Source organism: Muntiacus reevesi, chromosome 2, assembly GCF_963930625.1.
Source record: "Muntiacus reevesi chromosome 2, mMunRee1.1, whole genome shotgun sequence".
Taxonomy (NCBI): domain Eukaryota; kingdom Metazoa; phylum Chordata; class Mammalia; order Artiodactyla; family Cervidae; genus Muntiacus; species Muntiacus reevesi.
Window position 1 is genome coordinate 56,423,392 of NC_089250.1, and position 27,694 is coordinate 56,451,085.

The window sequence follows — 27,694 nt, forward strand, 5'->3', positions numbered from 1 at the left end:
CTGATTAAAATTATTAACACAGTGATTCATTTTGACAAGGTGTTGGCTGTAAAGTCTTTCTTTTTTTCCCTTCTTCTCCCTTACAAGGGCTTCCCTGGTAGCTTAGTTGGTAAAGAATCTGCCTGCAATGCAGGAGACCCTGGTTGGATTCCTGGGTCAGGAAGATCCGCTGGAGAAGGGATAGGCTACCCACTCCAGTATTCTTGGGCTTCCCTTATGGCTCAGCTGGTAAAGAACCCGCCTGCAATGTGGGAGACCTGGGTTCGATCCCTGGGTTGGAAAGATCCCCTGGAGAAGGGAAAGGCTACCCACTTCAGTATTCTGACCTGGAGAATTCTATGGACTGTATAGTCCATGGGGTCGCAAAGAGTCAGACACGACTGAGTGACGTTCACTTCACTCCCTTTCAAACTCTGGCAGCGGTCTCTCAGAAACAGTATAAAGAGAAGTGGTCATTTAATATTCCTGGTAAATTCTAGAAGCCCGGTGATGCTTTACTTTTCAACCAAAACAGACATTTTCAGTGGAGAATCATGTTTTTGGCTAGTGTTACTATAAGCCAAACAACTGAAAAGTTTTAAAGGTTTTGCATTTTAGATTTATAATTTACCATCTTAATGGAAATGTAGTTCTTAAGTTTTCATGGGAAAAGAAAAATCTGCAATAAACACTCAAGTTGCTTAGAAACTTCGGTCCATGATTTAGTTCCTGTATGTTCTAAGGAAACAGCCAGTTGCTTGTGGAAAAATAAAGCACAGTTGCTTTGTGCATGCGTTCAAAACATCCTTGTTTCAGGTGGGTGCTCATGTGCTGCTTCCCCTTTGGCAGGAGTCTTCTCTTGGCATCTATAAACGAGACTGGCTTGCCTAAAGGTACTATTTTGACAGGTTAATAGTCTGATATGCAGGCTTCCCAAGTGGCACTAGTGGTAAAGAACCTGCCTCCTAACGCAGGAGACATGAGACGTGGGTTTGATCCCTAGATTGGGAAGATTCCCTGGAGGAGGAAATGGCAACCCATTCCAGTATTCTTGCCTGGAAAATCCCATGGATAAAGGAGCCTGGCAGGCTACAGACCACAGAGTATAAATGTGTACGTGTGTGTAATTTGTTTTATAGTCATACTCTATACATCCTGCTATTTTTCACTCAGCAATACACTGGGCCCACCTTTCCATGTTAATTTGTATGTGACAGTCTATTCCTTTCTGGTCCTTTTCCAGAAACTATGTACAAGGCTGCAAAAACTATTCTATTGTTTGTGTGAATTCTTCCACTAACTCCAGGAGGTGGTGCCTTTAGATGAGGACTGAAGGGTGGGGCGTTCTCCTCTAAGAGGCTGGGTTGTGCTTCCTTTTCACCAACAGGCCAAACACTAGCTCACCAGTTTGGATGTGCATTCAGTTCAGTTCAGTTCAATCGCTCAGTCGTGTCCGATTCTTGGCAACCCCATGGATCACAGCACACCAGGCCTCCCTGTCCATCACCAACTCCCGGAGTCTACCCAAACCCATGCCCATTGAGTCAGTGATGCCATCCAGCCATCTCATCCTCTTTCATCCCCTTCTCCTCCTAACCCAATCCCTCCCAGATTCAGGGTCTTTTCCAATGAGTCAACTCTTCGCATGAGGTGGCCATTAGTGTAGTTCAATCCTCTGTAATTTGTTAATTTGCTACTTGTATTTTTTTGTGAATTGTTTTCTCGTGTTATGGGTCCTTTTATTTCCCTTTCTGAGGGTGGTTCTTTCTGCATCCTGGACACTGTTAGTTCACTGTAGATAGTAATTCATTCTGTCATATATGCAGCAAACATTCCCCCACCAGGTTCTTGTTCACTTTTCAACTCCGTCTATTTTCTGTTTTAGTGTATCTGAACAGACTAAGGACCTGTGAGTCGAGCCCGGGTCTGGGGCTCCCCACACATGCAGCTCTAGTTGTGGGTGTCGTATCACCTGTAACACTGGAGGATGTGGACTAAAGAACATACATAGAATGGGAAAATGCAAATTCCATTGTAAGATACCACTACCCCTCTGCCAGAATGGCTAAAGTGGAAAAGAACATACCAAGTGTTGGCAAGGATGCTGAGCAACTGGAGCTTCCTGTATGTCTCAAAAAATTGGAAGAAACGAAAAAACCTAAAGTAATGACAAACAGCTATTTTAACTGAAACAGATGAAGACAATCAGGGAGATGAATTTTCAAATTACATGCGAGAACGTACTCTTTGTTAACAATGTGCTGAATGCCAGTTATAAGAGCATCTCCTCCCAACAGTCAAGTTGCTTGGCTATCTTTCACCTTCTCATTTTATGGATGAAGGTCACAAAACTCAGAGAGGGTAAGAACTTTGTCTAAGGCCAGAGAGCCCAGGAAGGGCTAGGTTGAGACTCAAACTCCAGTCTGTCCATCTGCAGGCTTCTCTGCTCTCTCAGGTTCCCTCAGGTGAACACATCTGCTGTCAACACAAACACGGCATGAAGGCAACTGTGCTTCTATCTCAGAGGGATGTCAGAGAGAAAACCAGTTTGTGAAGCTGTGCTTCTGTGGTCACTGCATGGCACTGAGGGTATCCAGGCTGAAGTCCACTCAGAATGGCAACACTGGCACCTTTGATGAAACCAACCAGATATCAGAAGATGGTATAACTTTTTGCTCATGAACCTGTGTTAGTGAGAACACAGTGTTCCTTCCAAATGCTTGCTGGAGGCTTTGCGGGCCTGCCTCCAGCAGGGTTCCCCATCTGAACTCTGGAAGGACATGGACAGGAAGGAGGAGGTGACTAAGGGGGAGATGTTGGGAGCTGGGTTGATGGATACAAATACCGTGCTGCTCACCAGACACCACAGCTACCAAAGTTCTGGCATTTCAGTTTTCAAAAATCATTTAAAAATGATTTCAGGAGATTTAGTTAAGAAAAACACGTGATGAAGGACTTCCCTGGTGGTTCAGTGGTTAAGACTCCATACTTCCTAAGTGGGTTTGATCCCTGGCTGGGGAACTAAAATCACACATGCTCCAAGACACAGCCAAAAAAAAGGGGGGCGGGGGAGAAAAATGTGTGATGAAGACTATCATAAAGAGAAACCAGCTGAAGGGCAAATATGTTATCTGTAAACATAGCACTTTATTAACAAAATGTTTACACTCGCCTTACAATACAACAAATTTTGTAGTGACTTAGCATGTTATACTCTATAAAAGTTTAGTGTAGAATATCCAAGCTGAAACAATACAATTTAGAAGTATGCCAAATCAACCACCATTTGCAAATGATTTACTACCAGCCTAAACATAAAAAGAAAAAATCTTACAACAAAAATCAAAAGATCAAGTTCTTTCGTCAGCATCTACAAACAATACAGACACCATATGGTTTATATATAGACTTAGGTCCAGCCCAAGGTTATGACTGCAAAAATAAAGTCTTCAAACATTCATACAAGCTTGGCAAACCATCATTACAATATTTCATCACAGGTAGTCAAGCAATGCATCATGCAGGGGAGCCATGGCTATGAATCTGGGCTGCTTATAGTGCAACAAGGCGGTCTAAACTGTAAGCAACTTGATTTTTTTTTTTTCCCATAATAGACACTATTAGAAAAAGGCACAAATATCTTACTCCTTGCATCAGGTCTTGAAAAGGCATGACATTCTTAGGAGAAATAAGAATTGCTGGTACAACGGCTTAGCTTTATTTTTTAAATGTCTAGGCTCATCTATCTCCGTATCTCCTTTCAAGACTTTAGACTTAGGGTTTTCCAAAGTTTAACAAATGTTCTATCTAGTACAAACTAAGTCAAAGTTCTGACACTTAACCTGCCTCATTGCCAGTGGTTGAAAACATTTTGTGACATGGTCACATTGCCACTGTAAACCAGTACTGCCCATCTCCTCTCTGGAAATACTAGACTTCTCCCCCTAAATTAGCCTGTGTGCTGTCTGACATCACTGGTTGCCTCTTGCTTTTCCCACCTCGTGGGACGAGGTGGGCAAATCTCATTGCTGTGACCAGGTAAGGCAGTACAGGAAGGCATGTCGCACACGCTGAGGCGGTGGCGGGTGCCCTGTGTCTTTAAGGGAGAGCCGGCAGCAAAAAGAGGAGAAATAAGGCAAGAATCATGGCCTTGATCACAAGGAAGTCAAGACGTCAACTCTTAAGAAGGTCAGAGGCGTGATGGACCATTGTGTGAGTGACTCATAACGTGGGATGATGGAGAGATTGAGCTGCTGGAGGAGAGTGAAAGAAGGAAATCTTTTCCAGGGCCATAAAACTCTATCCACACGACACAACAAATGGTTTAAAAACAGAGGCACCCATCGGTGGCTCTGACCAACCAGATACTGGTAACTCTCCCCACGCTGGATTGACCTGACATTACGTGCATAATCCATATTAAGAAAAAGTGTCCTAAACTGTGTAATAACCTCATGGGCAAAGTAAGCGGAGGTATACAAATTTAAGCCCTGCTTTCAAGGTTTTTCCAGTGGGGGTGGGTGGGTGGGTGTCAAATTGACAATTCAAGTATAAATTTCATGAAAAAATCAGTAATGATTAATTAAGCGTTAAGCTCCAACGTGAAATAATGGGCTGCTGACTATTTCTGAAGTTGGCGGGGGCGGGGGGGGGGGGGGGTGTTCCCTGTAGCCCTGGCCTGCCCCATGGCAGCTCGGTGCTCAGTGTGGGCTCTGGCCTTGCCTCGTGGAAGAAGGGGTGGTGGGCTTTTCTCCGTGACCTGAAAGGTGGGTGCTTCCTGAACAATTTTAATTCTGAGTGAAGATTACTGGCTCTGTGTGTGAAATGCTGTTTTAAAGATGGATTTCTTCTTCAGTATTGTATTAAACCATTCGCTTCCAGAAACACGAAGAAGTTCCCCAAATCAAGAAGTTGCATCAAACCAGTGTGTTTTGTTTCTTTTGCAGGATTAACAAGATGATTAAGGTCTACACTTTAAAACTGACAATTTCGAGAAGGCGCTTTCAAAAAGCAATCAGTCCTATCTGAGGATTTTCCATTAATTAGCTGAATTCTTGGCACTTGAATTCCTGCTCATGGAAAGCTACCCAGAATTTTATTTGTTTCCATTATGAAGCATTTTGATGAGGCACTGGACTCCAGGACCATCCACACTGATCTGAAAATGAACTGGCAATGAATTAAAAAAAAAAAAAATATTCGGTTAAGACTCCATGGTTTTAACTCTAGTATCTACTGATGATAGATCCTAATCTTACTATCTACCTAAAATGTTGAAGGTAATAAAAGGAAAAGATGGAAGATTCAAGACTTTTCTTTTTATTAAACTTCTGAATCTTTTTGTTTGGAAGCCACACATATTCTAACCTATCTGGAATTGATTATGCTCTAAGAGGAAAGAACACAGACATTAGTTATTTCTGATGGTACAGACCAAAAATTAAAGTTGATCTATGACTCTGGAAGTCCTTCTAGATTTGGAGGGTAAATCATTTTCCTTATATGCTATGAGAATCCTGAAGGACAAACAGAAATAAGGAGATTCTTGGTTCTATTCATTCCCTTTCTTCATTATGTCTAATGAAACTTCATCATAACAGGCCACTCACATATCATTCTCTTGGACTGAAAAAGTGGAGGCTCCTGAAAAATGTAACACCTTCTTAATTTTTTTTTGAACTTTCATTTGCACATAAAACAGGACAAATGTCCCAGAATTTCACTAATGTTTCTTGCAAATCAGATGATCACATTGCCTGGATTTCTATTACTGGAAGTTGAGACAAGTAACCTTGTTGTCAAGAGAAATGGGCAGGGGTCATTTCTTTCAGTCCAAGGCCAAATTCTACCCCCACTTCCCTCTGCTAAAACCATACAGCATCATGTTTACCTCCTGGATAATTCTGTTACTTGGACCGTCTTTTAATCACAGTACCATAGGAGTTAGTACACATCTCCTAAACATTACTCTGAATCACTGAAACATTTTTGATGGACCACGTGTAAGTGAGAGCAGGTCTATGGTCACTGCTCGACCCCTGAAGGTACATCCTGTTTCTTCTTTTAAAAAAAACTGACTTTAAAGAGGGAGACAATCTCCTGCAGACAAACAAGTCATGCTGCTCGTCCCTTTACGACAAATTTAAATAAGGAAGGATTTTCACAAGTTTCCACTCTCTAGCTTATCACTGTCGTTTAACTTTCATTATGGAGATGGGGGAGAACGTTTGTAGCTTAATGAGTTGAGAGAGGGAAGGCAGCCTGAGTCTGTGGGCTGTCATTACCCCCAGATGTTCTACAGTGGGTCCCTAGTATAGATGAGAGTGAAGGGAATTCCAGTGACTTTTCCCCAGAAGGGAAAAGTTTCCTCATTGCTTATACAGGTTCTTGCAGAGACATCTGAATGTATGGGGGTCTCGTCTGTCATATATATAACATGCTGCACACTTTATTTCTTATATACTAAGGGGCCATGAATCACGTTCTCAGCGTGTCCTGAAAAAATAAAAAGAGTGAAAAGATGCTTATAAGAATTTACATAACCTCTTTTTTTTTTTTTTTTTTTTTAACATAACCTCTTTTGAAACGTACTCTCAGACCATGAAGGATGCATTTAAGAGTGAACAAATGCCTTTTCAAGCTCTGAGGCTGACATGCCAATTAGTGTACTGCTGTCTCAATTAAACTTGCCCGTTTTAATGTGATGCTGTAACAGTCTGGACACGCTGGTCTGACGTCTCCAGGAAAGCCATGCAATGTCATCTGAGGATGTTCTCATTACTCTGTCAGGGTTTAATTTAGAAGGTCTCACAGACCTATGCTCCTTCTTGAGAACAGAAAGGAAATAAATACAAAAACGTAAAGAGAAGTTCTGGAAGTAAATGTGGTTTTCTTTCCCTTTCTACACATGTAGAAATAACAAAACCTGATGGCCTCAAGAAGGACACCGGCCCACTTAAGTGATGGAGCCTCCGGCACAGAGTCTGGTCCTCTCAGATGTGAGGAGGCACCCAGGAAGTGTGTATATAATGGGGGCCGGGCACTTCCCACAAAATCATACATGGGTGACAAGGAAGTGAGTTATTTTACAGGAACCAAACCTTTCTGTTGCAATGTGTAGCACTGGGGCCTGATTGTGGCTGAAGAGCAGGTGATGGAGGTTTCATTTAGAACCAGAAGGACCTGCAGTAGGTACTTCTCCCTAATCACTTCTTAAAGAGAGTTTAAGATGAAGGACACTTAATCATACTCCCCCTTTATGCTCTTTTAATCACCAAATGATAATTAATGAGTTATCATAGAATCAGAAAAAACACTTGTGTGAAACAAGAGTTCTGGAGATCACTGCTTCCTAGGACTGGACGCCAGCAAAGACCTGATTTTCATTTCTCTGAGAGGAATCAACAGACACTCAGAGCTAATGAATGGCTTTTCTCTTTTCAGTCCCCCAAGTTTTTAAAGATGGCCCTGTGTCATAAGAGAACCGAAAGCAGATTTTTATAGATGGGCTGTGTCTCAATTCCTTCACAAGCTAGCTTTTTCTCATGATAAGAAGTAAGAATAAACGATGTATGAAACATGTATTAAATCACTGTCTACTCAGGTGAATAATCCAAAGTGGGCTCAAAATAAAACACTGCTTCTGATGTTAATATCCATCCTTGTGCTTTAGAAGCAAACAAGGTAACGGAAAACATCTTTTCCCCTGTTCTCATCGAGTATGGATTATGGATTCTGAGAGAGCAAGGTGCCATTGTTATTGTTGAGTATTAAGAAGACATCATGTGAGGTACAGAGCCACAGTGATTTCTGAGACAGACTGAGGAAAATGAGGGCAAGAGAGGCCCCTGAACTATGTGGGGAGCAGGTGAGGAGGACCACGAGAATCAGGAGAAGGCGGCAGCTTCGGGGGCTGAAGGATGGACTGTGCTGGGCTCTGTGCAGCCCACGTCACAATGGGGTGAGAGGCGCTTGAAGGGGAGGCCTCACCCACCAGAGAGGCACGGAAGCACTCTGCCTGACCTTCCCTGTGCACCCCGACACCATGAAACCAGCCACACTGACGGACAGCTGTGGTGGAAAAAATGTCAAGGTCATAGATCAGATCCGTGTCATCTTTTGGTGAAATAAGAAAGGGCCACACACGCCTCATCTCTTGGTAAGTCGAGTGTTTTTATTCTGTTGTCATGGAGACAGAGGCCTGGTGGTGGGAATGTCAGGGACCGACCAGGGCAGTGGCCTGATGGCCAGTCCACTTGGATGTATATGAAGTAAAGCCTAATCACCCTTAGGTGTGAAGTGCCCAGCCCTGGAATCACGCACGCTGTCCAAATCTTGCTAATCTCACACTGGGGAGGAAAGCTAGATGCCAGGGGAGGAGACAGTCCCTACGCACTTTAAACAAAGCAACTTGAGAATGTTCACTACCTACATTCCTTCTATATGATTTCAATAAAAGAATAAACAATCCAAATGTTCAAGATATACACCATGGGAAAGGGAATTGTTTTTCACTTAATCTGAGTTATAATTTTCCCATTAAAATCTAACCATATTAAGTGGGGGGGCATGAAGAAATAACCATTATTTTTAAAAGTTTTGACTGTTCAGTTTAAGGATAGCTCTGAAAACACAATTTGGTTTGAAATTCAAGCTGTTTCATTTCCTATTTAATCTTGTAAATTTCCTTCCCTTACAATACTCAGGTTGGAAGGGTGCCAAATTAGACCAGGAACAAATTTTCACCAACTTCACTTCAGTGCTTTATTTTTAGATTATATTAAAAAGCTCATTAGGCTCCCTGAGGGAAAAGAGTGTTAACCACTAAGAGAGGCAGGGGAAAATAAGAGAAAGAGACGCGGAATTAACAACAAGAGAAGAAGCGCTCTTCAAACAGTTGGTCTGAGGCTGCTGTGAAAGCTGGAAGCAGCTTATTTCCAAGACCAGGTAAATCACGTGGGCTCAGGAGCTTGGTCCTGTACCCCGAGGCGAGGAGGGATGAGTCAGGCTTCTCCAAGCGGTATCTGTCTGCACGGGGGCTTCCAGACAGGACTGCAGGGGAGGAGTGGCGGGAGAGAAGGCAGAGAAACCCTTGCCAACCCGGAGCCACATGCTCTATGCTTCTGCACCACGTAAACGTGCTTCAAAGAACCTCACGGACTGAGAAATGGGGGGCGCGCGACAGGCCGGGGACAAGAGTGAATGGAGTGTTAAACGAAACATAGAATTTATTAATGTATTTACATAATTTATAATCTGTAAGCAGTGGTCTCATAAATATATGACTACAACTTTACATGTGCTAAGCAAGCGGCAGATAACTGTTTCCCCCACCAAGACAGCTCGGTTAAATAAAAAACAGACAGCATTTACTCCACTTTCTGGGCTTCCTCTCTTCTTTTGGAAAACATGGCTAGTCAGTTTAAACTGAATCTGCAATTCAACATGTTCCAGGCAGTCTCTCTACCACCATCATTTCGATCGTCAGAGCTTACCTAAAAAGGTGCCAGTGACGTGCCTGGGGACACACGTGCGACAGGGTCCTGGGCTGCTGCACCCAATGGAAAGTGTGTCAGAGACGGCAGGGGTGGGTGCCTCTCCATCAGCCCCAGAAACAACCCACGTCAGCTTTAGACGATCATAACTGCCATCCCTCCATGGTGGTAACTGCACATATTCTAAATGCTACCACTCCCTCTAACAGTGGCAATGGGAAATCAAGGGAAGGAATGTCTCCACAAGGTCATTTTTTTTCCCCTCAAGAACCACAAAAGTGCTAATTTTCCCTTTACAAATGTGACATAGAATCTTGACTACAAAGCTACTCAATGATCTCATCCTACCATCCACACAACTGTACATTCCTTCTCAGCAAGATCAGGAGCCAACGATGCAGTCCCTGTGTACACAGAGATTCTTTACAGGACGGAAGTCCACAGACTGACGTATTATTGCTGCAGTCTCCAAAGGGGAGACGAAACCGGTCAATTCCTGTGAATCCTTGTTGCCCGAAGAAGATCCAAGACTGGCAGGCGACCCCCAGAGGCGGGGCCTAGCCCTCCCTAGACCTGTCAGGACCACCTACTTCATTGGGAAGCCCGGGGGGCCGAGGCCCGGTCAGCAGCAGCTCCGCTTTGGCTCCGAAGGCTGTCTGCGGAGTTTGAAGCCCTTTCCACCAGAAGGCGGGCTAGCGTCAGTGGATGGAATTCTTCGACCTAAACCGAGAGGACAGGAGGGAGGGCAGTGAGCATTCACTTTCTCAGGTTTCTTTCTCATACATGACCATTCTACACATGCAGTTTGACAGGTCTCATTAAAATTAAAAAAAGGTAATAAACGTTTAGATGTACAGAAGAGCTGCAGAAGTAACATGCAGCACTGCTGGGTCCCCTCACCCAGTCTCCCCTGGTTTGGGGACCTCATGGGATGACTATGGGACTTGGCAAAAATAAAGAACTCGTCACTGGAACATCACTATTCACCCAACTTTCAGCTGCCATCAGTTCCAGACTTTCTGTTGCCATCAGTTTTCCCTGTCATTTTTTTTGGTCCGAGGGTCCAAAGAAGAGTATCACCTGGCATTTAGTATACATTTTTTTACTGAAAAAGATTTAACATGTTAAAATAAACTGCATCAGAACGTCCCTGTCCTTCTGTCTTATAGCAGAGGCCACCTTCCAGAGACAGGTGTGCGCAGACATGCACAGAACACATACGCACCCATCCCCGTTCTTAAAACCCAGGCAGGAGCAGACTGCTCTCATGTCACACATCCTGGGCACTGCTCAAGCAGAGTTTGTCTACACACTCTGTGTTGCTGTGTCTGTGGATGTCCCACCCTTGATCTCCAATTCACAGACAGTTAGCTTGTTTCCAATATTCTGAAGTCATTAACAACAATGCAAAGACTATCTTGGTGTAGGATAAACGGACTGGCTGGGAAGAGTTGGTCATGTAGTTCCACTCCTGGGTGTTCATCTGACACAGACACTGCATTCCCAGGGTCTATCTAGCACAAATGCAGGAAGGACGTGCAATTTAAATTTTGACAGATGCTGCCAAATTGCTCTCTGAAGAGGCTGCACCACTTTATTCTCCTACCAACAGTGCATGAGAATGAATGGGTTTCACTTTACTGCTCCATGAAGCATAGTGTCAATTTCGAGAGAAATCTTAAATCACCCAGTCACCCACCCTCCCTGATAACTCCAGGGCTGCTCCCAGTACAAGGAGCAGTTCCTAACTCTGTCTAGCACCTTGGACGCTCACATTAGTCAGGAACTAGAAGCCCGTTATTACGTGTTTGTTCAGGCAGCGATCTCTCTCTTCCTTGAATGGGGCCCCAAGCTCTTGGAGGAAAGCAGCATGTCTCTCTAGCTTTATGTTCCAGCATCCATTCCGCATACCACCTGGTGCTGAGGTACTTTGAAACCATGGGATGAACTGACACCCACATGTTTGGCATTAACGAGGCAGAGCAGCAATCTGCCAACTCCTAGGTCCTCAGGTGCCCAGACGGGAGCCTCCAGCACGTCCAGCAGCCTGCAAACTGCGGGGCGGGGGGCAGTACATAGCATGGTGCCTACGAAGTGAGGAAGCACCCCTGGTAAGTCCTACAAGCACTTTCAAATGCCAGCATGCACTGTTATGACCACAATGCAAATTTATTTAAAAGTTCTACTGACTCTTGTCATCATTTATTTCTCAATAAATGGATGCTGAAAACACAGCTGGTATTACAGAGCCATCTCTGAAATACTTTTAGAAGAAAGCAGAGGAGAACATCTTCATGACCTGGGAATAGGGAAGGATTTCTTAGGCAGGAGCTAACTGCAAGGTAAAGTAAGGACAAAGTGGATACATTAAGATTCAAAGCTCCAGTTCATGGAAGGAGTTGATCCAAAAATGAAAGTCAAGGCATGGAGTAGAGCTCTCCAATAGACATAACCAACAATGGACTCACAGCCAAAATAAACTATAAACATTAAGACAAAGGCAGATAAATCCATCAGGAAAACAGGCAAAATCACAAAGAAGAGGCTATTTAAATATTATAAAAATGTAAACAGATGCCGCAAAGGTGCTTGACTTCATTCACTGTCCAAGGTGGCGGGTCATGTCCCTGCCTGCCTGACATGGAGTGACTGGGGTTCTTAGATCCCACTGGTGTCCGCGTTGACAGGTGTGACCACCCTGAGGACTGCTGGGCAGTAAACCTGACTCAATGTGCGCATACCTGATGACTCGGCAGATCTTCTCCTGGGTGTAAACAGACCCCCAACAAAAACATGTACATGTCGTGCACACACTGGACATGAAGCAGAATGCTCACAGAGGTTCTACTTGTCATAGCTCGAAACTGGGGACAACTACCAGATGCCTATCCACACAGCAGGTAACTGCCCCGTGGAGGTGCCGCCCTGACACACACTCCACAGCAATGACAATGAGTCACACGCTCACGGGGACCTATCTACCAGATGTGATGTATAGCCACACACACCAGACACAAGAGAGCAAACCCAGTATGTTTTAGAAAGAATAGAGTCTAAAAACAGGCAAAACAAGAAGAGCTGGTGGTCAGGATGGGGGCTTCCTGTGGGAGAGGGAGGGGTGAGGTTCTTGGGGCACCTCAGGGTCTTGACACGGGTGTTGATCCAGGAGTCTACTCAGTCCGTGAAAACCCCTGGAACTTTATACTTCTGACGCGAGCACTCTGAAGCATGTATATTAGACTGATAAAAAGCCAGCAAACCCAGGACCCATGCTAACTCGATTTTACAATGCCCAGTAAATAATAAACTTAATTTACATCTCTCTAAATTTTTCTAATTTTTTGGAACATATACTTTTTTTAATTCTTCACAGTTAAAATGAGTATGTACAGGCTAGTTTTTATACAGGAATTTTCACTGTTGGTAGGCTTCACTACCTTCCTATTCTTAATATTGCTATAGAACACTTTACAAAAACAGTGATAAGTACAATACCACACACTTAGATTTTTTAGCCTGAACTAAACTGTGAAAAATTCCCGACTAACTTTACACACTGCCTTTTAGGAACGCATCTGAGTAATTGTTATTTACAATCGAGGAAGACGAAAAATATCATTGCTCTCTAATGTTGGAAGGAAGGGGCTGGACTAGAGCTCACATACCAGAGTCCACCAGCTGTTCCAGGCAGCATATGGGCCCGGCAGGCCTGCATGGTACTCTGAAAATATTTCAGTGAGTAGCCAGATTTAAAAAGTGTGACATGTTACATAAAATGCAGATCTCTGAACAAACTAAAAATATCAAAAAATAAAAATAAAACCAAAAGTAACCCCAGTAATGGGGTAGCCAGGGGCCTACTTGCCACTGTCATCCACCTGCTGGAGCTGAGCCTGCCCTGGCCAGCTGTCAGGGTCACTAGGGCTTCCCGCAGCCCCCAGGTCCTGGGGTGCCCCTAGGTCTGCTTCCCTGGGGGCCGTCCCCGCCTGGCCCTGCTGGCTCTTCCTCTACATGCTGGCCAAGCGCCCTTCTGCTTTCAGATCTCCCCAAAGAATGGACCTCAGTGTGGCTTTCTCCTGTCCTTCATGTGCGAGTCTGACTCGTCCAGTTAACACGAACCTCAGGGCTCTGCACACCTGCTCTGTCAGGGTCTGGCTCCAGTAGTGCCCCTCAGAGCAGCCTTCCCTAGCCACCTGCAGAAACTCTTTCATGGCAGTCTATCTTATGTTCTTTGTATTCCTGCTCATCATCAGTAGGGGTCTTGCTTCCCTGTGTGCTGTCTGTCCCCCAGTGGACCGCAGAGGCCGGCCCGTCATGCTTGCTGCTGTCTCCCCGAGTGTGGAACAGGTCTTAGTGAACATTCTGATGAATTGGAATGAAATGAATAAACAGATACGATCCATGGATGGTCCCAGAGGGAGGTGGCAGACTCTCCCATTGAGTGTCATCACTGTAACACTTCTGAAATGGGAAAGAGGAGGTGAGGAGAGACTGTCTTAACCTCTCACTGACAAGAGCCTCATATGAATTTCTGAGGACTTTCTTATGAGGGAATTACACGCACATTCCATGTCCCTTTATTTATCTTATTTACCTTATTCATGCTCGATGACTTTGGATGACTAACTGAAACACATTTAAAGACAGAGAGGACAATGACAGCTTACAGGACCCCAAGGCCTTGCACATTACTGATTCAGGAGCAACACTCCTCCTAAAAGGAAGGGCCAGTCATCAGGCAGCAGCTTTCCAGCAATTACAGCCCGATATGAAAACCTACCGTCACTCTTCAAGTCTCAAACCTCACTCCATTGAGAACAATACCAGAGTCTAGACCGCTCTGTATAGGGAGGAAATCCTCCCTGGCCAGATTCCTGCATTAAGTTGCTCTGCACAGAAGACATGAATGAGGTAGGGATACTCACTAATTTCTATAAAGAGTTCATTTATGTTTATCGCGTTCTTTGCACTTGTCTCTACAAAGACTGCATGGATGGAGTCAGCGTAGTCCTTGGCATCTCTCTCCATGACCTCTCTGGAAAACAATAAACTGTAGATCACAAACTCTACCCATCAGGAGCTTAATGTGATCCCCATCTACCCAGTATTTAACCAGATTCATGATGATCAGAAGGGAACCTGGAACCACTAAGCAATACATCTAATGGAATGGTCAAAGAATCACCATGGTTTCTCCCCCCATTACAGCCTTTGCTTGGAGGATCACGGAAGTGGTCCAGAGAAACTGCCAATCAACGCGCTTTCCTTAAACTATCCTTTCTCCATTTGAGTACCCTGTGTCACGGGAGCTGAGGCTACATCAATCTCAGATCATGTTCAAGTGTGCTGCAACTGATGTTTAAACAAATTACACACCTGTCTCGATATATAATCTAATGAGCTTTGAGTGTCTGAACTCTTAATTTTAGTTTGAAACTTCAGGACCCCAACCGAACAACAAAAAGGAATTTTTCAATGTCAGAGATAAAACAGAAGCTAGATTCTACTGGATAGTGCTCTGTTAGAAGAAGCACACACAATGAGCACTGGTATCTCCTGCACTAATAACTTACCTTACATCGATAAGATCACACTTATTTCCTGCAATGGCAACTACAATATTGGGTGGGCCGTGCTGCCGAAGCTCTTTTACCCAATTCTTTAATGTTGAAAATGTCTCCTGTAACACAAAGGAGGAAAGCAACTGGAGACTGAAGCGACCTAAACAGAGTTTTCAGAATAGTCTCAAGAAGATGGTATGTCAGGCCTTACTTCTTTCGTGATGTCGTAAACAATTATAGCTGCAGCCGAGCCTCGGTAGTACATTGGCGCTAAGGCACGAAACTGCAAAGAGAGAAAAATAAACAACAAAATTGGGAAAACTGGTTAAATATGCTTCTTACTAGACTTTGAAGCCCATTATCCCCGCACAAAAGGTAGTCTTTCTCTTAAGCCAAAAAAGATGACATGATGCTTTAAAGCAAATGAACCAGTAATTACCAAAGGCAAAAACTTCAAATCTAACACTGAAATGCCACTCAGAAGGTAGTTTAGAATACACTTTTATAGGAATTAAATACGTGCTATAAATAATAGTTTCAGCTGAAAAGGCTAATTGAACTCAATGTTATAATTTCCAAATTCATTTGTTCAGTAGTCTTTAAACTTTGGCTCCCCAAACTAACAAGGAGATAAAAATAATGCTGTAAATGTTCTCCAGAGAAGTGCCTGCATTTGGGTGTCGTAAAGATAAGCTGCAACCTAAATGCTGATTGTACTACAGAATTGAGTATACATTTACATTCACGACCTGGATGAGCTTGTAACTCACTTTTTTGATATCGTCCACATACGCGTGGCAATTCCCCAAAGCGGGTATATATCTCATTTACATGCAGTTAACTCTGTGTACAGGGCTTCTTCCCACCAATCACCCCCCAGCTCTCCCCCTCCCCCCAACACAACAGGGAAGAGAAGGAAGGACAATCTAAATAGTGAGGCTGATTTAGTGGGCCACTTGTTTTGACAGGGTGTGAGATGGAAAATGGGATATGCCTACCCCAGTCAACCCTGGTTTCTGGGCATGTGTGTGTGCTGGTCAAGCCTCCTGCTCAGTGAATGTGAGGTCAGCGTACAAGACAAGACTCTGACTTGTGCTTGATCTCTGTCATATCCCCTGACTTTGAAACCTGACCCCTACACGTGATGTGACAGGTACTACAGGACTCCCCTCCTGCTCTCTGCTCTGTGGCTTCCCTCCAAAACACAGGCAGACACTGCTATCAGAAGTGAGCACCTAAGAACTGTTTAGGTGCAGGGTGATATCAAAATAAACGCCAGCCTCAAATATCCATCCAAGTTTAGCGTTACTAGTCTCAGGGAGAAAGATCCCTGCCTCTGGGGTCAAAGTCGGAAAACTTACAATAAAATGTTAAGTTTTAGAGAGAAAAAAAAACAATAAAGCTTGTAAGCAACTTTAAGGAAACCAGATGCTTAGGTGGGAAAGACTCTGAACTGCCTCCCTAGGATGACAGTCAGAGGAGCACAAGATGGAGCAAAGGCTTTGGCGCTGGCTTTCACTTTTGAGGCATTATTCCAGCAACTTCCTTTACAAGGTTGTTGGATTTTGTGTGTGTGTGGTATTTAAATTTATAGAGTAAGATTCATTTAGAGAAGTGCAAAAATCTTAAGGCTGATAAAAGGCCTTAATTTTGATAAAATGACAAATGTGTTATGTATACATTCACCCTATCCCATCCCAAGATAGAAAATGCCTTTATCAACATGAAAAGTTCCCCAATGCTACTCTTTTCACCCCCTTCTTTATTCTTGATAGTAACCCTTCTCTTCAAGTCTGTTTACTGATATAGATATAAAAACTAGTTTTCTCTTGCTTATGGTTTGCACAGAATATCCACTTCCATTCTTATTTTCAAGTGATCTCGAGGTTTCTATGTAAGGTAATCCCTTCCATAACCAGCATATGGTTTGACTTTGACTTTTGATCCAATCTGACAAACTTTGCCTTTTAAGTGGAATGTTTAATTCTTTACACTTAATGTACTTCCTGATATATTTGGTTTTTACTGATATTAGGACTACCATTTTGCTATTTGCTTTATATTTTGTTCCATTAAAACAAAATAAAACTCTGTTCTTCCTTTCTTCCCTTCTTTTGCATTAACTATTTTTTACTGTTTACTTTTAATGTATTAATTTAATTAGCCCACTGATTTTTTAGTTATACCTCCCTGTATTACTCTTTAAGTGGTTGGTCTTGTTTTTCTTTGTTTTTGTTTCATTTATTTTATATTTATTTATTTTCTTTTTTTTATTAGCTGAAGGCTAATTACTTCACAACATTTCAGTGGGTTTTGTCATACATTGATATGAATCAGCAAGTGGTTGGTCTTGTAACTACAATGTCTCTCATAGCTGACTTAGAGTTTAAAATGTACCACCTTATGTGAAAGATCAGAACAGTGCAAGATTTCTTATCCCACTGTCCTTTGTGCTGCTGTCAAATATTTTAAATCTATACGATAACCCACGTAATATTATAATTTTTGCATTAAACAGCCAATAATTTCTTTTTAATAAAAAGAAAAATCCCCAGATTTTTATATTAACCGTTCCGAGTGGTTCTTCTTGCCTCCTTGGATCTCAATTACTATCTGGCATCATCCCCTCTAGCCTAAGAGCCTTTCTGAGACCACTGCAGCTAAATCCTCTCTGTTTTTCCTCTTCTAAACATGTCATGACTTTGACTTCATATCTGAAAGATAATTTTGCTAAGTGGATAATTCTGACTCTTTAAAATGGCTCCATTGTCTTCTGGCCTCCACTGGCTGTGGAAGGCTATTCCTCTTTCATAGTGTTGAGTCCTGCATGTGCCTACGATATTATCTCTGGCTGCTTTCAAGATTTTCCTCTTTAACTTTGGTTTTTAGCAATTTGACTATGATAGACTTAGTCGGAGATTTCTTGATATCTATGAGTCTACTATACTTTTGGATTTGTGAGTTAATTCCACCAAAATATGGAAAAATTTCAGCCACTGTTTCTTGAAACATCTTTTCTTTCTGTCCCCCCACTTCTTTTTCTTTTTAACAACTTCTGGGTCTCCAGTCACACACGTTTGATCGTTTGAATTTGTCCCTAGGGTACCATGGTTCCTATTTTTCTACTCTCTGTTCTTCTGATTGGTTAATTTGTCACTTATCTGGTGGATTTTTCATTTTAGATATTACAGTTTTCGGTTTTAGCATTTTCATTTATCAGTTGTCATTCTCTGTGAGACTCCCCATCTGTAGTTACATATTTAAAATATCTGGTTTCCGTTATCTTCTCTGCAGTGTTAATACACTGGCTTATCACCCTGAGATGGTTTTACATGTGGTTAGGGTGGGTGTATCTGGGTCTCTACTCATAAGACATGGCCCTTTGGCAGTTTCAGGGGGATCCTAGGGTACTGATTAAGCCTTATATAACAGGCAGAACTGGACTCTAAACTCTGCTTATTCTCACGAGCAGCAGCAGGATCTCTGCTCAGTCCTGTCACCTTTTCAGGTGTTGGTTTCTGTTGAATCCCTTAGTGTCGCTCCTGTGCTTTCATAATTTTAGGGTTAAGCAAAGCCAGGAAAGGAATTTATAAGCTGATTTTCAAGGCTTCCTGACTTGTCAGATTCATCTTTTCTGGGATTTGCCTCCTCATTTCCCAGCTGCTCTAGCAACCTTAATCTCTGCCCTTAAATACTGCAAGCTACAAAGACAGCCCCCCGCTTGAGTTCTAGCTACCCTGTGCTGCATGGTCGTGGGTGTGCCCTCTGGGGGAAAAGCCATGAAAACATGAGTCTCATTCGATGTCACTCCCTTTTCAGTCCCTGCTCCACAGGACCTTCAGAGAGTTGTTTTTTAATGCTTTGCCCAGTGTTTATACAGAACTGTTACCTGTGTGAGGGTTAGCCTGTTACAAGCTACTCCTCCATGACTGACACTGAAACTCTTTCTATGTACTGTACTTGTGGTATAAAAAAAGAAGGCAGCAGCTTACAAAGAGACTCAAAGAATGCGAGCATAGTTTTGCTCCCAATCAGGCCCTAGATCAGGGGCTGGCAAGCTTTATCTGAAAGAGGCCAGTGAAAAACACGTTAGGCTTTGTGGATCACGTGATCTCTGCCGCAACTTCTCAACTCTACTATGGAAGCAAGAGAGCAGCCACAGACAGCAAGTTAACAAATAAGCATGGCTGTGCTCTGAAAAAACAGGAAGTAAGCTGGATCTGGCCCGAGACTCACACTGTGGACCCCAGTCATAGATGTTAAGCAACATGTACACGTTTTCCTGATTTCAAACTTGAGTACACCCCTTATGTGACTCCTGTGACAACGAATGAGTCCAAGTCGTCCTGGCGCTCTGACCTCTAGAAATGGTCATCAGGAGAAACCACATTAAGATTCAGGGACATAAATCTTCAAGACTGGCTGCAGTGTCTATTAGATTTCGGTTAAGAAGATTTTTTTATATGATCACATGCAGATGGCAAGTATTTGAAACGCTGCTGCTACAGTTACAGAGCACTTCTGACATGGATGTGAGGTGCATGTCTGTGCAGCAGCTAGGTCTGTCGCTATGCTTCTGGAGGAGTCCTTGTTGGTGAAGGAAGATTGGTGGGAAAAGATCATTTAAAATGAATTCATTTAGGGATGAAAAGGTCTGAAAAGGCTCTGTCTTGAGAAAAAAATTATGAAAACAAGTTTCATTTTATCTGGTATTAGAAAAAATTTTGGTTTATTATTGCAACCAGTTTCTTGACTGAACACTGAGTCCAAGTTGATTGATAACTGGACCATGATTCTTCTGATAGAACCATGTTGTTCTTGTTCAGTCACTAAGTCACGTCCGACTCTGCGACCTCATGAACTGCAGCACACCAAGCTCCCCTGAACCATATGCTGGCACAATATGGTTTCTATTTTTCATTTTGTGTTTGCCTCTCCTAGTCCTGTCACAGGAAGGGAACTTTTACAAAATATTTGAGGACTCCTATCGGTTTTCCCTAGGCCTTTTGATACACAAATCATTATCTTCTGAGGCACTTATGTCATCACTTTGATCAGTAGCTTTCTCTTCACTTAATTTAACAAGCGCCCTACCATCAATGGCTTTGTATAACATCTACAGAATTCTCCAAATCACTTTCACTGACTTAATGAAATTACTTTGCAATCAGTTGTGACTGGACCATCAAGGATAATCCATCTGTGAAGACGTGAGGGTCAAATGGGAAGGATGTCCGAATGGTCAGTTCATCATGAATGGTTGCATTTTAGGATGACTTCTGATTCCATGATAAATCTCATTACAGAGAACTGAATAACAAATACATAGATATCAGAAATGCCTAATTTGAGGCACATGCTACTCACATGACAGAAGTAGGGGGAGGATCTGGGCCTGTTTCCCCGTGCCAGACTAGGGCTCACAATTAAATGACATAAATCCACGGGTATCAGTGCTGAGCACCAGGGGCTGAACACACAGATGTGAGGACAACCCCTGCCCCCAAGGAGCTCACTAACAGAAGGATAAACAGGCAAGGAGACGGGGTACAACCTGGGGGTTGAGGGCAATCACAAGGATGGTTCAGGATATAAAGAAATACACTGCAGAGTCTACCTGCTAACTGGTCTACCTGATACCTGAGCACCAGGTCAGGCCCTGTGCTGGGCCCTGGGAACATAACCCTGTGGGCCCGGTTCTCAGTTTCTCGTCTGTGGGGTGAGCCTGTCAGGAGAGAGATGTGGACAGGTGTCTACTTACAACTTGGAATAAAGGTCCTGAGGGAAATGAATAGAGCACGAGCTGGGGCGGAGCTGAGGTGCAGAGGGGTGAGGGAAAACCGTGAGCTGTGACGCTGAACTGGGACAGAAAGGCTGGTAAGGAGCCCGATGGGCAGGCTGCGTGTGAAGGGAGTCTTCCGGTGCGAGGAATACTGTGTGTGAAGGCTGACTCTGGTGTGTCTGAGGGAGTGAGTGGAGGCTGGACCGGAGGCCCTGGAGAGCAGGTGGTGCAGGCCGCGAGGGCTCTGCACACCCCTGGACAGAGTGCGGCTCCCAGGAGAGGGGCAGCTGGCAGTTCCTGAGGAGGTGAGCAGGAGGGTAACAGGGTCTGACTGAGGTTTTCACAAGGGCCCCCTGGGTCCTGTGAGGAGAATGGACACAGGGTGATGGGGTTGGGAGGAGGGAAGGCAGGGAGACCAGTGACCAGGAGACAGGAACTCTTGGCTGAGAGTGAGAGGTGGCAGACCACGGACAGTGGACACAGGGAGGAGTGAGTAGACTTAGAAGCTGGAGCTGTCAGGACAGCTAACGGGGAGGGAGCACCTCCAGACTCATGGCTGAACGAGGCGGGCCTGTGGCAAACTGAGGAAGGCAGGGGTGGTGGGGAAAGTCCCCTCAAGGCAACATGGGATGACAGTTTTGAAGGGTGAACATGCGTTCTCCAGGCTAACGCTGGGAGGGAGGGTGTTCCAAGCAGAGGGAAGGACGGGACGTGGGTGTGAAGGTAGGCACTGGCCTGGCGACGGCAGATCTGAAAGGTTTGTTTGGTCTTGGAGGATGAACTGGTGGGAGGAGGTGACGATGGAGAGTCTGGTGGAGGCTGGCACCATCCAGGCCCAAAAGGCTGTGTCTGGGACAAACAGGCAGGAAAGGCTCACAGAGGCGCCCTGGAGGATTTTCACAGCATTTCAAACAGTCTATGATTCGCTGTTGATGTTGAGTTCTTCTTAAACCCTGTGATCTGGCAATGACCAGCTGGAGCGGGGGTGCACAGCCAGCGTCCCTCTCCTGACAGTCTCCACAGCGTGAGGCTCTGCTGGGCAGGCCTCCTGGGCCCGGCCGCCTCATCTGTATTCCCAGCGCGAGCCTTTGGCTGGCTCAGTGATCGAGCTCCAGGTAGGGGTGAGGGACATTTGCATCTCAGAGCAATGACTCCTGGTGCAGAATCAATTAGAGGTGGGGAAACAAGAGGCAGGCAGACCAGCTAATTACAAAACTTAACAGAATCCTGCTATCATGGCAACAGCAAGAGAGAGGCATAAACCCTCATGCTATTCTTTTTTTACGTTCTGAAAAAAAAAGAGATGTTATACATCACTGTGTCTATGAGGACAGGCTCTGATTCAAGGCATAATGGAATCTGTATTATAGTAGGATGCTTTATGATGAGGGCTTTGCTGTCTCATCAAATATATGGGAGGGGTAACTGAGATGTGGAATTCACTGAAAGGGTACATATACTACTGGTATGAAGAGCCATGAGTTTGTGGCTAACAGACTGGATGCCAGGGCTATGTCTGTGGACATACTCAGGGAGGCTCCGTGGGAGGTGGCCCTTCTGAAAGATGGGCGAGTGATGCTTGGCCAAGACCCACCCACCTCAGCACACATGGCCCAGACAACACAGGAGCAGTGGGGACCAGAGACCAAGCAGATACATATCGGATGAAGAACTGGACACAGGGTGTGACATCCAATGGTTTAAAAAAAAAACACAAAGCAGAAGAAACCAAACAAAGCGAACTTGAGACGTGAAATCCGTACAAATGTGCGATGTCTACATCCAGGACAACAGAACAGCTTGTCGTGTTTTCCTCCATTTGTCTGTGATGATGCTTGTCAGGCTTTACAGCATTTGAAGCATCTATGCTGTCTCAGATAAGACTGTGAGGACAGACTATTTCTCCTGATTACTTCCGCTATACTTTTAAGGGCTTTAAGATAGCACAGCGCATCCATCACATGCTCTGTTTTGATAACACTCTTTGAAAACAAAATTAAACAGGAGCTGAATAATGGGGCAGCTGCAGACACACCTCAACAGGGAACTCAACACAGGGAAGGATGGGGCGGCAGCAGCAGCCGGACCTCCCCCACCTTCTGATCCCGTCCCATTTGGGTGGGCTTTGCCAAATCCTCTTCTGCACTGCGGTACCACGGCCCTGGCCCCACTTCTGGCCCAGACCCTTCCGAGGCAGACAGCCATCCTGGACAACTTTGTCATTAGGCATTTATTAAGCACCACTGCATGGCACTGTGTTAGCTCATCCATTTCACTTAAAGTCTCAAAATTTATATGCTGTTAAAAGTTCCCTCTCTAGCTCCTAAAAGGTGGCTATAATGAGATGTGCTTCACTCTCCCTTCCTACCACTAATTCTTTCATTATCTCTGCTCGAGGATGGAGCCCCCAAATCACACACCATGCTCTGAGTGGGGTTTCATCAGGCCTGTTAGTCAGCATTTACTTGAAGACACTAAAATGTGTAAGAACGCCCTCAGTGCCCATGAGCATGTTCTCCATCAGTGGACTTTGTGGTTCCAACTGAGAAGGAAAGGGCTGGCCGCGCAAATGGGAAGATGTGTGTCTGGCGCAGAGAAGGGAAGCGAATGACGTGAAGTGATGGAACCCAGCAGTTGCACTGGTCTTTCATCTGGGCCTCAGAAAAACACATAGTAATGTAAAGAGTGACTTACTCGTTCTTGTCCAGCTGTGTCCCAGATGAGGAATTTATGTAGTTCATTTTGGTACTGGACAGTCTTGGTCATAAAAGATGCCCTACAAAGAGAGACCTAAACGATCAGAACACAGTTATCTAAAGCACGTCACCAGCCCCAGTTGGAAACATCGCTTAGACTCCACAGTTCTCACACTCCTGCTCCACACTACATTCTGACTGTGCTCTTTGGAGTACTGATGAGACACACTCAGATGCTGGCAGCATGCTCTAAGACGAAAGAGTTCTTTGGCTTGTGGCTGCCCAAACTTCACATCAAAAGAACCATGAGATAATTTGATAATCCAGACATCAACCTCCCTTGTAATATATTCAAGCTGTTCTTTAGAAAGATGGCACCATGGGAAAACTATTGTGAAAACCTGTGTGCAGGAAATGAGTGCACTAGTAATGAGCAGTAGGTCATTTGGCTTTATCCTCAGCCCATTCCTAAACCAAAGGATCATGTGAAGAGCTAGTGTTAGACTAGGGTTAATAAAACTAAAATGCCAACAAGCAGCAGGAAGACTCCCCATCACCACCTCTGTGTTTCAGTAACAGATCGGCCCCCCACTGGTTGTCCTGCTGGGTCACGTAGAGCCTCAGGGCCACCCCAGTTCGGGGTGGAGAAAGAATGTTCCTGTGCAGGTCTTCCTGTCATCTGCGAGGGGCTACTCCATGCAGGGGCCTCTGAAGGCAGGGGTCAGGGGCTTGTGCTTTCGGGAGAACCTGTGAGGAGCTGCGGAACACGTGCCTAGACCCTCTGGAGGCTCCTGGCTAAAGATTCTGGAGGCCTGTCACAGGCCAGCACTAGCTCCAATGCTACCTTCTACTCTCCCAACCCACAGGAAAGCTCCCTGCTGGGAAGTCCTTTGTCTCTCAGCCTCCTCCGGGCATCCCAGTCTGGCTGATGAACCCAGAGATGATTATGTCTACTTTCCCACTGAATAAACCTTCTGGGGCCGAGGGTCAAGCTGTGCTCTTGGAATCACACCCTCATCATCCTAATCAGGACAATGAACTCAAAGGCTAGACATTTTCACATATTCTGAATCTGAAATATCTTTGAAAAGGTTCAAGTAGCAGTTACATAATTTCCAACAAAGTGCAAGCTGAAATTGATAGAATGACTTTCTGAAGCATTACTGAGCTTAGGTAAGTATCAGAATCCTTAGTTTTAAAAACTTTTTACACTTGCCACAGTTAAATCAGGATGTGCACCAGGACTTCTCACTTTAGGGAAGATCTAAGTCTTCAAAAAGTCTTAGTTATTGTGAAGATGAAATGATATGATATAGTGAAAGTGCTCTGCAAATTACAAAGTACTGTCTGTAAACAAGGTATTATTATTGTTATGATTATTATTTAAAGGCAGCGCCAGGAAATGTCTTAGTTCAGACTTTGCTGTATTAGTCCTAAGAGCTTGCAGCTCAGGACTCCATCGATCACGGCTGTGTGGTCAGAGGTACACAGGCACCGGGCCTATGACAGAGCCAGAGCCACCCCACACGCCTGGGCTGGCTGCTCACAGGACAAAGGAGAGACACGCTGCAAGCACACAAAAGCCGGAAAGTCACACGCAACGGTAAAAGGAGATGTTCCGCTACTGGATCAGAACTCACGGAGGTTCAAACTACCTGCCAGCCATCTCCCGTTTACTCAGAGTATAGACTCATGACTCAGACAAGGGATGACGGACAAAAAGGCAGCTGCTATGTAATGGAAGGATCTTGAGGGATTGAACCCAACTTCTGGTCTGCAACCTTAGACCATCCATCCCCTTCTCTCCTGTGGATGCTGCCACCGCAACTCCTTCCCAGCGGCACTGAGGTCTCGTCGTGCCTCCACATCTGTTGGTGTCTTGTCCTTGTACTGCCTGTGTCACTGGCCAAGCGGCCAGCTCTTTAGGGGTCTTATCTGTCCTGTCTCAACCATGCAGGACAGCCTCTCCCCCTGCTTATTCTGCACACAGGCGGAGTGGCTGTCTCCCTGCAGCAAAGTCCCCAAGCCATGATGACCGGTGTGGGGGTGATCCTGTGTCAGCTGGGCCCACCCCAGGCCTCTCATTCCACCCAGCAACAATCCCACACTGTGACTGACTGTTTTCCAGCCCCCAGCCACTGCTTGCCACCTCTTGTTCCCAAGCAGCAGCTCGTTTCTTCCTTCTTAGAGGTTATAAGCCTAAGCTCCCCAACATGGTCCCCAGTCAACCCTCCCACTTGACAATAAACTCATTTCATTCACATCAGCTGTAACCCCCACTTCTCTGATTCCACTTGTCTTGATTCACCTATCATCTTGGCCCTGACCATGAGCCTAGCACAACCCGCCTAGGCCACTGCAGACATCAAGCTGGTCTCCTTCCCCCAGACTCGAATCCTTCCAATTGTTCCTGCTTCTGACTTCACGCTGACGGTTCCTTTTCTGTGAATGCTTTCTCTGCTGGCCAAACGCTCCTCAGGCTTTAGGCCTTAGCTCAGCTGCCAAGAGTCACAGAAATGTGTGTGGTCCACCCAAGCCAGGTGGCTTCGCATCTCAACTTCAACTTCACCCTGCAACACACCATCCCGTTTTTGTCCTCAGGGTGTCTGCCACAAGGCCTGTACAATGTCTGCCTGGTTTATTTGTCTATTTTAAAATTTACCTGTTCAATGCCAGGAATTATGGACCTTGTGGTTCACGTTTTCCTCTGTAACAGGGGCATCTTCCTCACCTCCCCGCTGGCTACCCCAGAATTCTGACAAAACATCTACCATGTTGCTATAAGCCACTTGGCCTTCCATGATGTCCACAGTTCCAGGGAGTCTCAGCCAAGTGCTCTCCGGAGCATACAGTGAGAATTGCTTTTGAAGCACAGAGAGAGCTGAGATTAGAGGTGACTTGGGGGGCTCTTGAGCCAGGAGTGTGGCCTCGAGGGGATGGGGATGGGGTGCCACCAGCAGGGCTGACCACGCCCAGGGACGTCCTCATGACTTGCTCCTACTCAGTCGTTAGGCCAGCTGCCAGGCATCAGTCGGGCATCTTGTCAGAGGTGGGTTCCCAAAACCCTGCTAAGGAAGCAGCCGTGATGCTGGACGGGGGTTTGGGGGGGTGTCTCCCCGCTGCCGGGGCCCAGCACAGGTGGTGGTGATGGGATGACCACACCCCTCCTCCCCACGCCCCTGAAGCCTCTCACTGCAACAGGCATCTCTGTGGATTTCTGAGAACCAGAGGTCTTGGCCTGTCACACCAATAAGGACCACTTCCTCCCCGCTGGCACTTGGACTCGGCTGGACTGATCTAGTGACGACTGGGGCTCGGGGTGGACATGGGACGAGGGGACGCGCTCAGCAGGCCTCCCGCATGGCCCCCAGCTTCAGGGTTTCATCCGTGGGGGACACGCTTTCTTGACTGCGACTGACTCTGAGCCCTGCTCTGCCGTCGGGACACTTCATCCCTGTCCCCACACTGAAGGCAGCAAAGATGGGGCTTAATTCCACTCCACCCTCACAGAAGTCTGTCTCCAATTCTGAGTTCTCAATCAGAACGTGGTGTCGGCCTTCCACGGAAATGCTGGTCTGCAGCTCTTCTTTGTTACTTCCATCCACTCTGAGAGAACTGTCTGGCTCTCCATTTTATATTTAATCTACACTTGAACTTCAGTCCCTGAGGTAAACTCATAAATTGGACCCTCATCTTCAAGCGGGACCACTTCTCCCTCCCAGCGTCACTCCATCCCAGGATCACTCCTTTAATGTTCAAGTTAAATGACACGGATGGTAGGATAAGTTCATATCTGGCTTTTTGAAAAACAGGCAATGGTTTCCTGCCATCCAAATGACACATTTTTATTTTCCAGCCTGCCATTTACTTGTCTGATACCCTTATTTTTCACTACTAAACCATCTCTCTTCACTCTGCCTAGGCAGATCTTATTACCTCTTTAATCTAAAATCCCTACTAGCATTATTTCCTAAAGCTACACTGCCTTTCATAAACTTCTCCATTTTTCAAGACATTCCAAGTCGTCACAATCTTTGGTAGGAGCATGAGTTCCCAGTGGAAGTACTTGCTACAAGGGGTTTTAAAAACACCTTTCCTTTACCTGCAGTGGACTCGCTGGGCTCCTTCAAAACACAGCTATGCCCTGCCTCACAGTCCAGTACCTCCGAGCCCTGTTCTTGG

General features: G+C 45.1%; 1 protein-coding gene across 1 annotated transcript in view; it reads right to left on the reverse strand.

The window, feature by feature from the left end:
- Positions 1-3,102: 3,102 nt before the first annotated feature.
- Positions 3,103-27,694, reverse strand: part of RAB22A (RAB22A, member RAS oncogene family) — a 49,762-nt gene continuing 25,170 nt past the window's right edge. The window contains exons 3-7 of the mRNA XM_065921711.1: positions 23,511-23,592; positions 15,246-15,317; positions 15,047-15,153; positions 14,399-14,508; positions 3,103-10,193 (exon numbers count right to left, since the gene is read on the reverse strand). Of these exons, the coding sequence (XP_065777783.1) occupies positions 10,096-10,193; positions 14,399-14,508; positions 15,047-15,153; positions 15,246-15,317; positions 23,511-23,592 (469 nt within the window). The 3' untranslated portion in view covers positions 3,103-10,095. The remainder of the gene's footprint in view (positions 10,194-14,398; positions 14,509-15,046; positions 15,154-15,245; positions 15,318-23,510; positions 23,593-27,694) is intronic.